General features: G+C 57.8%; 1 protein-coding gene across 2 annotated transcripts; it reads left to right on the top strand.

The window, feature by feature from the left end:
* The first annotated feature begins 837 nt into the window (after nucleotides 1–837).
* Nucleotides 838–15,852, top strand: PDLIM4 (PDZ and LIM domain 4). 2 transcript variants are annotated; one of them, XM_045794756.2, is made up of 7 exons: nucleotides 838–1,014; nucleotides 5,881–6,032; nucleotides 9,788–9,869; nucleotides 14,395–14,576; nucleotides 14,784–14,953; nucleotides 15,289–15,406; nucleotides 15,537–15,852. In XM_045794756.2, exons 1-7 carry the CDS (start codon nucleotides 922–924, stop codon nucleotides 15,739–15,741), a joined length of 1,002 nt encoding a protein of 333 aa, XP_045650712.1. In that variant the 5' UTR covers nucleotides 838–921; the 3' UTR covers nucleotides 15,742–15,852. The 2 variants fall into 2 exon arrangements, with proteins under 2 accessions (XP_045650712.1, XP_045650713.1); XM_045794757.2 differs by lacking the exon at nucleotides 15,289–15,406.
* Nucleotides 15,853–16,214: the final 362 nt, after the last annotated feature.

Raw genomic sequence — 16,214 nt, 5'->3', positions numbered from 1 at the left:
CAGGAACCGCCTCAAGTGAAGGCCGCCCACAATTGCATGCCCCTCAAATACATCATTCCCCTCCAGTGGTGCAGCTACTACCGCAACCACCTTAGCTGCTCCTTCTCTAGGAGGCCTAGGGAAACAAAAATCCTTGCAAAGGCAGGTGAGAAGAGGCTGTGCAGCCAGGAAGCTGGCCTGAGAGAGGAGGGAAGCTGGGGAAGGAGTGACACCGGGAAGGACAAGACTCAAGTTAGAGGCCACTTCTTCCAGACAGACCTCCTGCCCTCCCAGAGCGAGGCTGGGGACCTTTCTGTATTCAGCCCATACTTGGCTGCCTGCTGTCATCCTGGGGCTGTGTCCCTGGCGCAGGTCACCTCAGGCTGGAGGCCGCTGGTCAGTGCTTGCGGTTCAAAGGACTCCGCGCACCCCACCGAGGAGGAGGGAGGCAGGTTTGACTGCCAAGACCTTGAGGAGTTTTCGGAGCAAGGCGCGGCCCCATCCCCCATCTGCCCCCCCCCCCACCCCCCGCATCCCTCCTCAGGCTAGGGCGCCGCCCGGTAGATGAGACTTGGAAGGGCCTGTGCCCGAGCTTCCGCAGCCGCGCTCGGGTCCGCGGCCCTCAGAGCGAGGCCAGGGCAGGATCCCGGACGTCGAGGCTGTCGTGGCCCCGGGGTCTCCGCGACCGCGGCGGGGGGCGCCGGGCTCTAGGCGCCCGGGCTGAGGGGCGGGTCCTCAGAGCCCCCCGAAGTGGGCGGCGCGGGCCCGCCGCGGGGCCAATCCGGACTCGAGGGGAACGAGGGCGGGGGCCGGGTGGAGGGGGGTACGGGGCGGGCGGGCCGGGGGCGGGGCGCGGCGTCCAGGCGGCGGCGGCGGCGGCTGTGGCGGCGGCGGCGGCTCCTCAGTGTCCGGCTCCGGCTCCGGCTGCGGCTCCGGCCCGCGATGCCCCACTCCGTGACCCTGCGCGGCCCTTCGCCCTGGGGCTTCCGCCTAGTAGGCGGCCGGGACTTCAGCGCACCCCTTACCATCTCGCGGGTGAGTCCGGCGGCCACGGGGCGGTGGGGAGGTCTTCGATCTGAGACCCTGTGCTCGCGGTCCACCGAGACCCGGATCCCCGACGTCCCGGAGGTTCGAAAGCCAAGGATTGGCCAGGGCGACACACGGGCTCTGGAGGCTCCCAGGCAGGGGAGTGCGGCCCCAACTCACCTCCCTCCCTGCGCTGGGCCTGCCTTCCCTATCCCTTGAAGGATCCCACCACCACCACCCCAGTTCACACACCAGCCTCCCTGCTGGTCTCATTTTGGGGGAGTTGCTGCAGGCCGGGGAAGGACCTCACTGGGCCAGGGATCTGGACAGAGCTCCAGAGGCCCAGAAACGCTGCTTGAACTGGACCCAGCCTGAGCGTTTGGGGCAAGATGCCTGAAAGCCCCTTCTCCTATCAAAGGTCCCTGTCATTAGAGCTGGGTGACCCCGGGGAGGTCTGGGGTCCTCTCTGAATATGAAAAGAAGACGATCCATCCACTTCCTCACTCTGGTTTTGGTCAGACTCTCATCTATGATCTCAGGCGTCCTAAGGGGAAGTGACCAAGAGGAATTTGGGGCTTCCAGGGGAAGGGAGACTTGACTGTGAGGTTGTGAGACCACCTCCCCCAAGGCCACACAAGGCCAGGGGCCAGAATAGCCCCAGCCCAGTTCCTCTGGTTTCCAGGGCCATGCACTGCCCTATAGTAAGGACAGAGGAGAAAGAGGAGTGGGCACAGCTCTGGGTAGCGGCTAATGTGAGGACAGAGGAGCTGAGGAAGGGATTTGGGCCCTGTCAGAAGGGGTGCCCAGTCTCAGGGGGACAGGATCCTGGCCCACCCTTGGGGTCCCTTAGTTTGAAGGGTAAAAAAAAAAGGGAGTCAGGCTCTGCCTTTGGGGGCTCCAGACTAGGGGACAAAAGAGGGCAAAACCCAGGTCCTGCCCTTAAAGGATCTCACTCTGGAGGAAGGCGCAGAGGGGACCTGGGGCTATTTGAGGGCCATCCTTTATCCCCACACAGGCTGCTCTGATCTTTGTGGGCCTGAGTCAGGAGAACTGAGAACCACCTTTCCCCACTGTACTGCCACCTTTTTTCGTGGAGGCTGGACCAAGCTGGCTGGGCTTTCAGAGACTTCTTTCCACTACTTGGGAGGGGATGGGCACCCGGTGGAGTGGAGAATCATGGAATCCCTTTTCTGGGGGCCAGGGTGACAGGCAGGCCCAGCTGTCCTGGGAGGCTTCCCACATTGGCCCTTACCCCACGGCCGCCAGGTTCCTGGGGCTGAGAGAGGTGGGCCTTTAACACATCCGGGAGCCTTTCATCTCCCACTTCCCTGGGGGAGACTGCTGTGTGTGTGTGTGTGTGTGTGTGTGTGTGTGTGCACACGCCTCTGTGTCTGTCTGCATGTATGCTTTGCTGTGTGTCTGCCAAGGGGGGCTGGTGGGGGTGCTAGGCCAGACAGCAGTCCAGGCACCCTGGGCGTGAGGCCGCTGACAGGCTCCGTGGCGGCGGCTGACGGCCACAGGCGGCAGGGAGCAGAGACATCTGTTGCCCATGCGGCTGCCTGCCCGTGGAGGAAAGGCCTCCCCACACGTCACAGTGGCAGCAGCAGCGGCGGCCTTGTTTGGAGCTGACCGGGATGCAGGCTCCTGGCAGGGAGGCAGGCAGGCTGGGAGAGGGTTCGCCAGGAAGAACCCCCGCCTTGTCCCCCAAAGTCATGCAGCAGCAGCTCAGGCCCAAGGAACCAGGATGCCTGAGCCTAGATTTCGGTGGTATCTGGGAAGATCTGTGCAGCTGGGGAGACACAGGCCACAGCTTGCCCAGCAGGTACCGCAAGGGCACATCTACAGACACTGAGGATATGTGGGAGTGTCTTTACCAAGGGGGCTCAAGAGCCAACCTCTTCCATGCTTCCAGGGCCACTCAGACAGGGAGGAGGCTGGCTGTCTAGAGGAGCTGGGGCCTTACAACCTCAGCCCATGAAGCCTCAGGGAGCCCCCAAGAACATTGCCCCAGGCTTCTTCCCCTAGGAACAGCAGTGATTGCTGGCCCTGGCTGAGCATCCGCAGCATTCCAGGCCCCACCCTAATGGGTGTTGGTACCAGCTCCCCAGCACCCAGCGGCTGGAGTGAGAACCACCATGTGCTCAACCCATTGTGGGGACTTTTTGTCCTGATTGTCTCAGGTAGTCCTCACAAGAGCTCTTACCAGTAAGGACTCCCTCTGGCCTCACATTATAGATGGGGACACTAAGTCTCAGAGAGCCTAAGGTGGTGTATCTGGAGAAGCAGAGCACGGACAGGAACGCAGGCCTGTCTGGAACTTGCTGCGACTGTATGGGACAATTCGGCACCAGACTCTGTGACTTCCAGTCCACCACCATGTCTAGGCTGGGCAGAGTGCAGCAGGGGCCAGGAAAGTAGCTGCTGCAGGTGAGGGGGCCGGTTCATGCCACAGCCTCCCAGCTGCCCTCGCTGTACCCCTCTCTCTTCCTTCTGTCTATTTATCCTGCACTCAGCAGCCGGACAGATAGGCCTGAGTTAAACTGTGTCCTTTGACTTCCCTGCTTAGAACCCTCCATATTTCCCAACCACCCAGGCGAAAGGCCAGCTTTTCACCTGGGCCTACAATGCCTGCAGGCCCGGTCCCTGCTTCTTCTCTGACTTTTCTTCCACTCTCTTCTCACTAATGATGCTTCAACCCCAGGAGACTGCTTTTATTTTCTCTCCCAGATGAGCCATTATACATGCTGATCTTTTTACCTGCAACACTCTCTCTCCCCTGGGACCCTCTCTCCCCTCACTCCCTTGCTGCAAAAAAATCACACAGTGATTAGTGGATAAGACTTGGAACTGGTTGGCTTGGAATGAAATCCTAACTCGGCCGTTTATCAATTGAGCATCCTTCTGCACTTCTCTGGACCTCAGTTTCCTCAACTAAGAAATGGGCTTTCCTGGAGGATTAATGAGACAATGCATATAAAGGCAGTTGGGAGAGTCACGGTTTCCTGGCCTCATGCCCTCTCTGACCAGAACTCCCCGGGCTAGTGGAGTTGGCAGAGTCCCAGCCACCCCTGCTTTCAAGAACTTCCTCCACCCACAGGGGCCTGAATGCACCCCTTGTACTGGCTGAGTCATCCTGCAGCTAGCTGCCCCCCTGAAGAAGACTTCTCTCCAGCGTGGGGACTGGGGCAAGTTGCCCCTTCCCCCAAGCCTCCCTTACTTCATCTCTAGGAATGAGAACAGCCTCTGTCTCATCAGGTGGTTGAAAGGTTGCCATGAACTAGTTGTGGGTAAAGCACTGAGCCCAGGCCATGTCACAGAGCATATGTCCATGCCAGAGAGGGGCCTGGAGCAGGGCCTTGAGTGGAGGGTGGGATAACACCAGGTGGGTCCTTGCCCCAGGATGACAGGCTTGTGTGGGTGCCCAGGCCCTGTGGGTGAGCATCCAGGCTGGGCTGTTGGTTGGGGGGGTCATGCTCCAGAAAAACATTCCTTGGGGCAGCCTATTTCAGGGTGGGTCAGCTTAGGCACTGCCCACACCAGGACTCCAGCCAGGGAGCTGCCAGCACCTCCGCTTTGTCCACTCACTACTGAAAACTGGATAAGCGGAGCTTGGCTTCCAGGAGCTCCCAACCCCAGCAACAGGAACAGGGTCACTGGAAGCTCTTGAAGGCACCACTGAAGAGGCTGGGTAGGAATGAGGGTGCCTCCGGGGCCCTGCCTTGCTCAGTTGGTGGAACATGTGACTCTTAATCTCGGGGTTATGTGTTTGAGCCCCACATCAGGCATAGAAATTACTTAAAAAAAAAATCTTTTTTAATGAGGGTGCTTAAAGTCTTTTTCCAAAGGCAGTGTTGGGACCAGGGATAGGGCGAAGAGTGCCCTATTGCCTGAATTCCCCTGGCTCCTTACTCAGGCCTCCCTGTTAGCCAATCCTCAACCTCGTGCGGCCCTCATCAGGGGACCAGCATTGTAAGAGGCTCCGGGTACGGACACCGTTTGCCTGGAGTCAGTAGAAGCACTGGGGTGGCCTGAGACAGTGCCTGTCCTGCAAAGGAAGTGGAGGTAAAGTGGTGACTCCGCAGTGCAGGTGGGCAGCTGGAAGTAGGTGGCCCTGGACTTGCCTGGGGAGGGGATGACACAGACCCAGGAGGCACTAACAGTATTAGGGGAGCAAAGTCGTAAAGGGGGTGTACAGAGTACTGTGAGAGCCCAGAGAAGAGGTTCCTCGGGGGAATGGCCTCTCCACTAAGACGTGACGGTGAGGAGAGTCAGGTCAAAGCAAAGAGCGTTCCAGATAGAAGAGCATCTGCAGAAGCAGAAGGTGAGCATATCCAGCACTGTCGGCAGCCGCTGGATAGTCGATCGGTCTGGATAGAGTGTGAGGCGGTGGAGGTGAATGTGGGGGGTAGGGATGAAAGGAAACAATGAGGGAGACAAGGTCACTAGGAAATGTCGGGTCAAGGGGCTGCTGTGCAGTGTGTCTGGGTAGCGCCCTGTCTGTGTAGGGTATTTGTGACAGGCCCATGCTTTGTATGTATCTGGGAGCACATATGTCCCCGTATGTCCCTTGCATGTCCTTGGGCACATATGCAGGCTACAAGAGTGACATCCCACTTGTCCCAGTCCCAAGAAAGCCCCTCTTTTATGCCCTCACACCCCAGCAGTCCTTCGGGCTCTGGAATTGACGGTGTTCAGAGCAGAGGCTGTGGCAAGACCATATGGGAACTCAACCGGTCTCTGGGCTTGCCCACCCACAGGTCGCGCGGGTAGCAGGGCCGCACAGCCCAGGTTCTGAGGTCGGAGGGGTCCAGGGCTGAGACTGCAACAAGGCCACAAAATGACCGATGCCTAGCCCTCTGGCTTGTCTCTCTACAGGTCCATGCTGGCAGCAAGGCCGCACTGGCTGCCTTGTGCCCTGGAGACCTGATCCAGGCCATCAATGGGGAAAGCACAGAGCTCATGACACACCTGGAGGCTCAGAACCGCATCAAGGGCTGCCATGACCATCTCACACTCTCTGTGAGCAGGTACGCACGGGCTAGGCTGGGCCAGGGTGATGGGGGGCAGGGGAAGAACGAAGGGGAGGATAAGTGAGGAACGGCCAGCATCCTGGGAGAGCCGGGCCGCACACAGCCTCTCTGCCTCAGCTCCGTGGCACCCCGGTCCTCGGAACTAGCGCTTTCCCAGGGCCTCACAGACACTGTTTGGAGATGGGCGTGATGTAAGAAGGAAAGAAGCCCCCTGTTGCTCAGGGCTGGAAGCGTATTGAGGGACTTATGGGAGGGGATAGGCAGCCCAAATCAAGGATGAAATAAGACTGTGGGTAGCCTCTGGGGTGGCGGGTGATTTCAGCCTTCTTCCCACCCCTGAGTGATCAGCTCGATGACCGTTTCAAAGTCATTTCTTGTCCAACACCTCATTTAACCTTCAAACCTGCTTGCTAAGGTGGAACCTGGTATAGTCCCCACATTACAGATGAGAAAGCTGAGGCTCAGAAAGGTTAGCGGGGGCCTAAAGTCACACAGCAAGGGAGTGGGGAAGCAAAACTTGTCCTCAGGTTTCTCCCACTCCCAGGAGTGGCTGCCGACCACTCCTGCCACCCCACAGCTGCCCTGCCTCGGCTGGCCCCGCTATGGCCCATGCCTCTGCCCTGGTTAAATCTGGATGTTGTGGACTGGATCATGCCATACAGCCAACATGAAGGGGAGGATTGGGGATCAATCACCAAGCCCCATCTGTGCCTTATAAATGGTCTAGGATGGGAGGTCCCCCTGAGGTATCTGCAGCCCTAGTCAGGCCCTAGGTCTTTGTTCAGTTCTAAAGGCAGTAGGCCAGGTCCTGGCTGAGTGGGATCTCCCTTCCCCCTGTCTTGCTTGGATCCAGAGAAGTCAGACATAACTGCTCAGCTCTGCCACGTTCACTGCTAACAGGGACTTTCCATGACCCCCCCGTGGACGTGTGTCGGCAGAGCCTCCTCAAACCACAACACGGCTAACTATGCGTTAGAGCTGGCAGGGCTGGGAGCCATTTAACATGTTAGGAAGGCTTCTGAGATAGCCTCCATGTGTGTCTGGCCCGGGTCTGGGTTAAGGTTGGGGTCAGGACCCCTGACTGTGCTCTTGCACAGTTGCTGAGTGCAACTCCAAGGGGAGTGGGCCCTGACCTGGGAGTTCAGCAGAGCTGGTTCTAATCCAGACTCTGTGGGATCTTAGGTACACCAGATGACCTCTGTGAGCCTGGGTTTCCTTCTCCACCAAACAGGATCACATTCATCGCCCTCTCCCAGACTGAGGTACAGTCTGGCTGAGGGAAACATCAGCACTGCTCTGCCCACGAGTGGCCTCTGCGGCCGCCCCACTTGGCTGGTTTCCTGGGCCCTGACTCACCTCCGGCCTTGATTTTGCATGGCTAAAGAAGGGAAGCCCTGGTAGTAGTGGGGTGGGGGAGGCAACGGGGGCTTGTGGGGGGCCTGAGTCAGGAGGTTCCCAGAGGGAATGATGTCAGGGGAGGGTAGCAGGATGGGGGCAGGGTGGAGGTCCTCCTTCCTTCCTTCCTTCCTGCTTTCCTTCCCTGATCATTTGTTCCAAGCCAAGCATGGATGGAGCCAGGGATCCCCTGACCTGTTCTACTCTGCCCCCAAATGCTGCCTGGCCATGGAGCAGGTGAAAGCACATTCTCTACTATCACACATCTGGGTTCAAGTCCCAGCTCTGCCCTTGAGAACTACGTCGTCCTCCAGCAAGTGATTTAATCTCAAAGCTCTGTTTCCTTAACTCCAAAAATGGGACCATCTTATGATTGGGAGATTGAATGCTTATGATGTACCGGGTCTGCTCAGGGTGAAATTCTGGGGTCCTGTCCTCCATCCCCGATCCCCAGTTCTCATACATGCAGATTCTGGGAGATCAAGATGTGAAGGCCACCTTGACCCTCTGGGCCAGCATTTCTTCTCCTGGGCACCATCTGACCTGCAAGGCCTCTGACCCTCCTCTCTGTCCTGCCTGCTATGCCAGGACCTGTGCTCCAAAGACGCCCTCTATATGGTTTCTGTGGAAGATCAGCCTGGCGAGCTGACTGGAGAGAGCTATTCTGTGCCCCCACCTCCAGAGCTCTAGCCAGACTAGTTCCCTACCTGCCCTCTTGTGTACAGAGAGCTCTAATCCTCCACAGACGTCTCCACAGGATGAAAAGTGAAGGGAGGGCCCAGCTTCCCTGCTGTGCTTATTTTGTCTAGAACTCAGAGCCAGTTGTCCAACAATCCAAGCTAACCCATACTTTCTGGACATGTTCTGTAGGCCCAGAAGCTTCCTGGCATCAGCCTTTAACCCTGGGCTTCTGGTGGGGTCTGTGTTGCCTATTGCGAATGTTATAAGATACAGTTACCTGGCCTACCCTTGGGCTGTCATTTTGCTTTAAGATGCTGCCACCTGTCCAGCCTGAAGTGAAGGCCTAAGGATGGAGCTTGAATAAGCCCTTTATACTGACCTGCTGCCTTGGGCCACACTCTTTGCTCTGAGTACTTTGTGCACTCTGACCTCCAGACCTCAGGCTTGTACTTCTCTTCTGGGCAGAACTTCAGAGAAGTGTAAGGCCATCTTAACCACAGGAGATGTCCTAGACTGATGCCAGCAGAGTTCCGAGCAGGTGGAGGCCACAGGCGGAGCTGTGAGTTAGGGCAGTCACTGGGAGCCTGGCTGAGAGGGCTGGGCCCAGGTGCCAGTGGGGATGGTATTGCCCTCACGTAGCAGAGCCTTGGTCGCACAAGCCTGTGGAAGGCTCTGGGGGAGAGAGGCTAGTCTGTACCGGGTTAAGGAATGGGCCACGGTGAGGAAGTGTAGAGTGAGTGTGGTCTACAGGAGTAGACAGTTCAAAATCTTTCAGTGAGTTGGGGGGAGAGAGGCCATGTTGAGCTGCTAGCCCAGTGGTGAGTTCTTGGAAAGCCCCAGGAGGCCTTTTGAGGTGAATAGGGACATTATTCCCCTTCAGTCTAACCGACCTCTCTTCACAGCCATGAGTCCAGGGTCCATGCACCCTCCTGGCTTGCCTCCTCCCAGGGCTACTGAATGGCAGGACTCAGCCCCAGGCCCTTAGCCTCTCAGCCCCGCCTGCCCCGCCTGCCCTGCCTGCCCCGCCTGCCCCGCTTATGGCAGGTTTACGATGTTTTTCTCCCTCCTGAGTGGTGTTTGGCTTTTGGTTTCTATGGTGAAGCAGGAATTTCCTAATGGCCTGTTTCCCATCTGGGCTGGGCAGACATTGGTGATGACTCTGCCGGCAGCGAGAGGGGAGGCGCACCCCTCAAAGCCTTTATGTCACCTCCCCCAGAGCCCATGGATGCCTGACCTCCAGGCCAGGCCAGAGGCTGCGGACGGAAGAGGATAAGCAGATGGGCTCCTAGCTGATCAATGTGTGAGGCCTGGCGTGCCCTGCTATGAGCTCGCCTTCTTTTTGCTGAGGCCACGAAGAAGGTGAAAAAGTGGGGAAGCTGAAGGGCTTCTGTTGCATCCTGTCTGGGAATGAGACCAGAGAGGCATGGAGCAGCTGGTGGCGATGGAACACACAGTCCCACCCTAGGCAGGTGGCAGATCTGGAGTTATGTCTTCTTGCCACAATGGCCACCATTCTGGTGCAGGGGCAAGTGCTGTGGTGGAGTCCTCTGTCGTGCAGGGTGCCAGGCTGGGTCCTGGGTGGCTCTGGGCCCAGAGCCCAGCCCTTCCTGGTCCTGGTCCCAGTCATGGTAGGCACAGTAAGCAGACCTGTCTGACCATCCCAATTCCTGTCACAGACCTGAAGGCAAGAGCTGGCCCGGTGCCCCAGAGGACAGCAAGGTGCAGGCACAGAGGATCCACATTGACCCTGAGGCCCAGGTATGTATGGACACCACGTGGCCTGGCCTGGTTCAGAGCAAGCCCAGGGCAGACAGGCCAGGCCTGGTCCATGGGTTTAATTGCACGAGATATCTTGCTGTCTGGCTTTCAGATGCCCAGGCCAGAGACTGAAGCAGCAGTCCATGCCCCATCCTGTGCTCCCCAGGTGATGAGCACCTGCTAGGGGCTCTGTCTGTACTCTAAGCAGTCCTAGATTCTGAGACAAAGGTTCTTATAGTGGGCAGGATTGGGCTAGGCCCCCCCACTGGGTTTCACTCTGGTGCCTAGTAATGCCAGACCAAGAGGAAGTCACGTGGCTTGGGGGCTGGGTGGCGGGAAACTGTAGGCTGTGGCATGACCTTGGCTGTTTGGGTACTCTTCTGTCTCATCTTAGCCTTGGACGCTCCCCTGGCTAAAACCAAACTCGGGCCTCAAGACTGACCTTAGAATATAAGGCACTTCCTTGCCCTGTCTTAGGCTGAAATGTTCTCCTGGCTGTCCTGTGATTGCACCCCGCAGACCTCAGGCCACAGGCACCTTTCCATGTATGACAGGAGTCACAACTATGATACTGTCCTCAAATGTGGGAGGCGGGGCAGGAAGAAGCTGCTCTAGGGCCTCATTGTGCCATGGACTTGAGAGGTGGCCAAGAGGGCAGGGCTGAGGTCTCCAGAGCCAGCTCAACATCTCTGGGATAAGGTGGAGATTGGACTGGTCTGTGATGGGGCCAGAGCTGTGGGACTCAGCATGTGGGGCCATGGCCTACTAGGTCTGCTGTGTCTGCTTTCTCGCCATAGAGCCTTCACTGTATAGAAGGCCATCTCCCTCACCATTTATCCCAACCCTCTTGTTCTGATATTTGTTCCCTACCTTGCTTTTGCTGGAATCTTGGAGGCCAGATGCTTACTACAAGCCAGGGAGTGCCGTTATGAAAAGGAAGACGCACTTAGCAATTCTGGAATGGCAGAAGCCAGGAGCCAAAGGAGTCCAGAGTAGGTACATGATTCACCTAAGGGTTCGGAGAGGGCTTCCTGGAGGAGGAAGTATCCAAGCCAAGACCTGCAGGGCTAGAAAGAATAAGGCCAGCAAAGAGGCGTGGAGAAAGGAAGCGTGCAAGGAAGCTCCTACAAAGGCGCAGAAGTGAGACTGTGCATCACAGGTTCAGAAAAAAGAAACTCCTATGGGTGGGAGGGCAGAGGCAAGGGATGAAGTGATGGGGCAGAACCACAAACAGTCTCTTGGTTTCCTCTGTCCAGGACCTCAGCTGTTCTTGCAGAGATTCATGGCCACACTTGTGTCTTCAAAGCTTGCCCTGGTCCAAGGGGCCAGGGGTGAGCAGGGATTGACAAATTGGCCAGGCCTGACACGGGTCAGGCAGAAGGCAGCAGTGTTGTGCAGGCCCCCCGCACATATGTGAGGCCAGCTGTCACGTGTGAGTGCAGGATGGATAGGGCAAGAGCGCCTGAGTTTTGGAATTTGAATCTCAGCTCTATTCCATCCTTCAGGAGAGGCTCAGGGCCAGGGCGCCTGGGGGCGGGGGGCTGGAAAGCAGCTGCCCCTGCCCCCACACTTTCCCTTACTGACCTCCTCAAGGGCCAGGCTGCCAGTGGCTCAGGGTGGAGTCAGAGGGATTTTCTCTAAGCAATCGGGCTGCCCCTCAGCTGCCATCCCCCTCTTGTACTTAAAAGTCATGAGCTCCATGGGTGGCGGCAAAAACACCCCCACCCAGCCCATGCAGGGCTGTGTCCTCAGGAACGCAGACACAGGGCCCATTGTCCCCACACTGCTCCCACCCTCTGCCGGCAGCGGGGAGTGTGTGGGCCCAGCTAGAGACATCAGAGGAGGAGAAAACCACAGTTGGCCCTAAGACCAGCGCAAGGTACCCTGGTATGCACCCCCATGCAAATAGGTTCTGCAGGTCATGTAGGGTCATAGGAGACCCTTCTCCCCTCATGCCTTACTTATGTGGGAACACAAGAGGCATTTGGTCCATCCCAGGGCGGAGGAAGGATGATGATAAAGGAAGGTTTCCCGGAGAGGATAGCATTTAAGCTGAGAACCAGGTGATGGGTTAAGCAAGCCAGGTAGAGCAGGCAGCCCTCACACATGCAGCCTCTCCTCTCCAGACCAGCAGAGGGCTGGGGTTTGGCCTCCTGGAGGTGCCACTTGCTCCTCTGGACTCAGTGCCCACCTTCATCCAAGTTGAGCGTCCCAGATTTTTTTTTTTTTAAAGATTTTATTTATTTGAGAGAGAGTAAGAGAGAGAGCATGAGCAGGGAAAGGGAGAGGGAGAAGCAGACTCCCGGCTGAGCAGGGAGCCCGATGCAGGACTCAATCCCAGGACCCTGCGAATACGACCCGAGCTGAAGGCAGACACTTAACCGACTGAGCCACCCAGGTGCCCTGAGTGTCCCAGATTCTGACCACAGTCACATGGGACCTGATGAACAAGCAGCCAGTTACCCCCATTCTGCTGATTATCCCACTGAGACTTCAACAACCAAATCACCAGCTGGCAGACACTCAGAAAGGGGGAGCACATGGTACCAAGTGCACTACTGCACAGAGCGGGGGACATCCAGGAATAGGAATAGGAACACAGGAATGCCCATTTATCCAACAAGCATCTGCTGTGTGCCAGGCACTATGCTGAGTGCTCTGCATGCAACTGGCTCATTTTATCCCCACAAGGAACTTAGGATGTAGAGACCATTACATTCCCCACTTCACGGATGAAGAAACAGGTTCAGAGAGGTGATAGAGGTGGGACTCACACTGAGACTGAGGTCACCATGTGTGTCCTAACCACCGAGTTCAGACCAAGAGAGGCAGCTGCATGGGTGGCCGTGGGAGGGGCAGTGGCTCTGATGACCCCCTCAGTGGACTCCCACACCCTGCTGGGTGAGTGAGGGCCTCCTTCCTCCAGGACCTTCTGACTCCCCTTCCTGTTGAAGCCTCCTCCGTACCAGGCCCAGCCCTGCCCCCACAGCCCATGGCCCATCTGGTCCCCATTACAGGCCAGGCCAGCCTTGCCTGCCTGTCTGCCCTGCAGACACATGTGCAAAAGTGCTCGGGTTTCTCAAGGGCTTTTGTTGGGCCCAGTGGGGAAGAGGGTTTTCCTACTGCTATTGCCTCATTGATAGGGGCCCACCTGGGCAGCCAGAGACCCTCCCCTTTGTCTGTTGAGGTGGGGGAAATGGGGGCACCACCCCCACTCAGTGGCTGGTCCGCCCAGTCCCTGAGCTCCCACCCAGCTCAGAGGCTGCAGAAAAAGCCGGGGAAGTTGAGACAAAGTTTTGTGGGCTCGGCTGTGCCCCAGTGCTGGAGGGCACCGGAGTCCCACACAGGCTCTTTCCCTCCAGAGTAGGCATCTTGTCCCCACCCCCTAGTCCCCTCATCCCCAGTGTAGAGTAGAGGAGAGATTTACATGTCACCTCCCAGGCTGAGGCTGAGACCCACCTCCATGACCTGGACTCCTGTACCTTATCCTCAAGTCAGGCTGCTCTACGACTACGGTTGTCCCCAGGGTGACCAGCACTGGCTCTGAGTATATGAGACTGTGTATGTGTGATTCAGTGTATGTCAGTGGACTGACTAGACCTCGGGTGTTGTCTTCATGCGCGTGTTTGTCTGTGAAAGTCCTTGTGAGAGTCTGCATGCCTCTATGTGCCTGCAAGCTAGGGGCCCCATAGCCCTGGACTCTGCAGACACAAAGATACCCAGTCCCTATTCAGATCCACACCATCGAGATACGGCCCTTTTCTCCTGAGCTGAGGAGACATGGTCAAAGCATTTCCCCAGATGTTTCAGCCAAGGGCACCAGGCTGGCCATGGAATAGTAGGGTGGGGATCCTTCAGCCCTGGCCCAGCCACTGCCTTCATCTGCTCTGCCTGTAGAAGGCCATGCATATTGCCCTGCGGAGCATGAAATGGAGGCAAAGGTACAGGCCTGAAGGGGGCTGACCTCACAATGATGCCTTTGAACCTCGGTCTGCCCCCCACCCCCATTGTGTGCCTTGGGCACACAGTGATTGATTATTCTTCCTGGCTGTAGGACAGGGCTTTCTTTTTCATGTTCCCAGCTACGGGCCCATACAATACCCAGCACAGTTCTGGCAGGTGAGAAGGCCTGGCACCAGGTCCATCTCTGCAAGGAAACCACAAACGCTGCTCCAGTCACGCTGGCCTTAAAAGGCTACTTGGAATGGTTGTGCCCCAACACCATCCGTCACGGGCACTGGTGGTCAGAATCACCACATGGCTCATGTGCCAAGGTTGAGTCTCTGGCACTTAGGTTTTTGTGTCTGACTTTCCATGGGCATTTCTCATTTCTTCTGGGGTTGAACCAGGCCCAAGTTTCAGCCCTTCCCTGGCTGGGCACCACAGCCCAGAGATGCCAGAGCAGGGCTAACCAGCCGACATCCGAGAAGGCCTGGCATAACAGGGTAAGGATGAAATGTATAAGGAATGCCAGGAGCCCTACCCCAGATGGTTTCTCAGTGCCTCAGGCCCCTCTCTCTCGTAGGATGGCAGTCCAGCGACCAGCAGGAGGCCCTCAGCCACCGGGATTGGGCTAGAAGATGGCAGGCCAGGCCTGGGACCTCCTTATGGGCAGCCATCTCACCTCCCATTCCATCACAATGGCAGCAGCAGTGAGGCTACCTTACTGACCCAAATGAGCACCCTGCATGTGTCTCCACTTCACAGGTAGTACAGAGAAGTGGCCTTTGAAGCCACACCCAGATCCCATCTTGATCCCAGATCTCTCAGATCTCACTGGGTCACATCTTGACCCCTGACACTTGATCTTTGGGTCTCAGCTGGTTTCATTCTGCAAACCTCACCAGACCCGTGAGCTGGTAGAGGGAAGGCTGGTACCACAACCGTGTCCCTGGGTGCATCTCTTTTGCCCAGCACGGACACAGCCAGAGGCCTTCCGCGGAGCCGTGACTACGGAGTGGACCTGGGCTCAGAGGTGTACAGGATGCTGCGGGAGCCGGCGGAGCCCTCGGCTTCGGCTTCGGAGCCCAAGCAGTCAGGCTCCTTCCGCTACTTGCAGGGCATGCTAGAGGCCGGAGAGGGAGGTAGGACTCCCGCCAACTTGCCCCACCTGCCACACACTCCCTCAGGTGCCCTGAAGAGCTCAGCCCCGCCCCCGCTCCTTTGCGACCCCCCCCCCGCCCCCGCCCCGTGCCGCCTCCCAGCCATCTGCCCCTGCCGCGTCTTCTCCGAGCTTTCCCACACCCTTCGCTGCCGATTCCCACTCCACCCCTTGTCGTGGCCCCTCCCCCTCCAAACCTCGTCCCCAGTCGCAGTGCTGGTGGTCCCGGAAGCTGGGTCCAACCCACACCGCGCAGAAGTGAAGTTCTCTTTTCTGACCTCTGCACCGGGCTCATGCCGCTTGCGCTTCGGCTTTCAGGAGAGCGGCCTGGGTCCAGCGGCCCCCGCAACCTCAAGCCCACCTCCAGCAAGCTGGGCGCTCCGCTGAGTGGCCTGCAAGGACTGCCCGAATGCACGCGCTGCGGCCACGGCATAGTGTGAGTACCCTCCCCTGCTTCCCCCACCCCGACCCCGACACTCCCCCGGCCCCGCGCGAGGCGCTGGATGGGAGCGTTCTCGCGAATCCGTCAGTCGCCGGAAGCAGTCCTCTCCCTGTCTCCCCATCAGGGGCACCATCGTCAAGGCGCGGGATAAGCTCTACCACCCTGAGTGCTTCATGTGCAGCGACTGCGGCCTGAACCTTAAGCAGCGCGGTTACTTCTTTCTGGACGAGCGGCTCTACTGCGAGAACCACGCCAAGGCGCGTGTCAAGCCACCCGAGGGCTACGACGTGGTGGCGGTGTACCCCAATGCCAAGGTGGAACTCGTCTGAGCTGCTCCCGGAACCTCCCGTGCCCGCTTCTGCTTTTAATGGCCCCGCTCGGCCCATGTAAATATGTGTTTGCCCCCTGCCTCTAATAAATTCCCTCTGCTCAGCCTTGAACCTGTCAGTACCTCTGTTCAGGTGCCAGGCATGTCCTAGGCACTGGGGACATGGGTGAGCAACACAGGTGCTGCGCTGTCTTCAAGGAGGCCACAGCCTAGATGGATGGCAGACATAAATCAGTTATATTAATAGGGAGGTGAGGTCTGGGGTGCTAGAAGTGATGTGACGCCAAGGGGTCTGATCTCGTTGGAGTCAGGGACGGTGTCAGCCGAGAACTAAGGGATGAGGAGAGACCTGTTCTTCAGGATGAGGAACCGTGTGTACAAAGGTATGACAAAGGTGAGCACAGATAGGAGAGGTCCCGTCTGGCCACCAGCAGAACGAGGGCAGCCCCTAGCAGCTGCAGGAAGGATTGCGCA

The sequence above is a fragment of the Ursus americanus genome, chromosome 5 (genome assembly GCF_024610735.1).
Source record: "Ursus americanus isolate L20-20 chromosome 5, mUrsAme1.1.p, whole genome shotgun sequence".
NCBI classification, from domain to species: domain Eukaryota; kingdom Metazoa; phylum Chordata; class Mammalia; order Carnivora; family Ursidae; genus Ursus; species Ursus americanus.
The sequence above is the reverse complement of the archived record's forward strand: the minus strand, read 5'-3'. Positions and strand labels throughout refer to the sequence as shown.

Coding starts and splice junctions, on each gene's coding strand:
- PDLIM4 (XM_045794756.2), top strand. CDS start 922: ATGCCCCACTCCGTGACCCTGCGCGGCCCTTCGCCCTGGGGCTTCCGC. Junction 6,033..9,787: donor CTCACACTCTCTGTGAGCAG/GTACGCACGGGC, acceptor TTCCTGTCACAG/ACCTGAAGGCAAGAGCTGGC. Junction 9,870..14,394: donor ACATTGACCCTGAGGCCCAG/GTATGTATGGAC, acceptor TCTCTCTCGTAG/GATGGCAGTCCAGCGACCAG.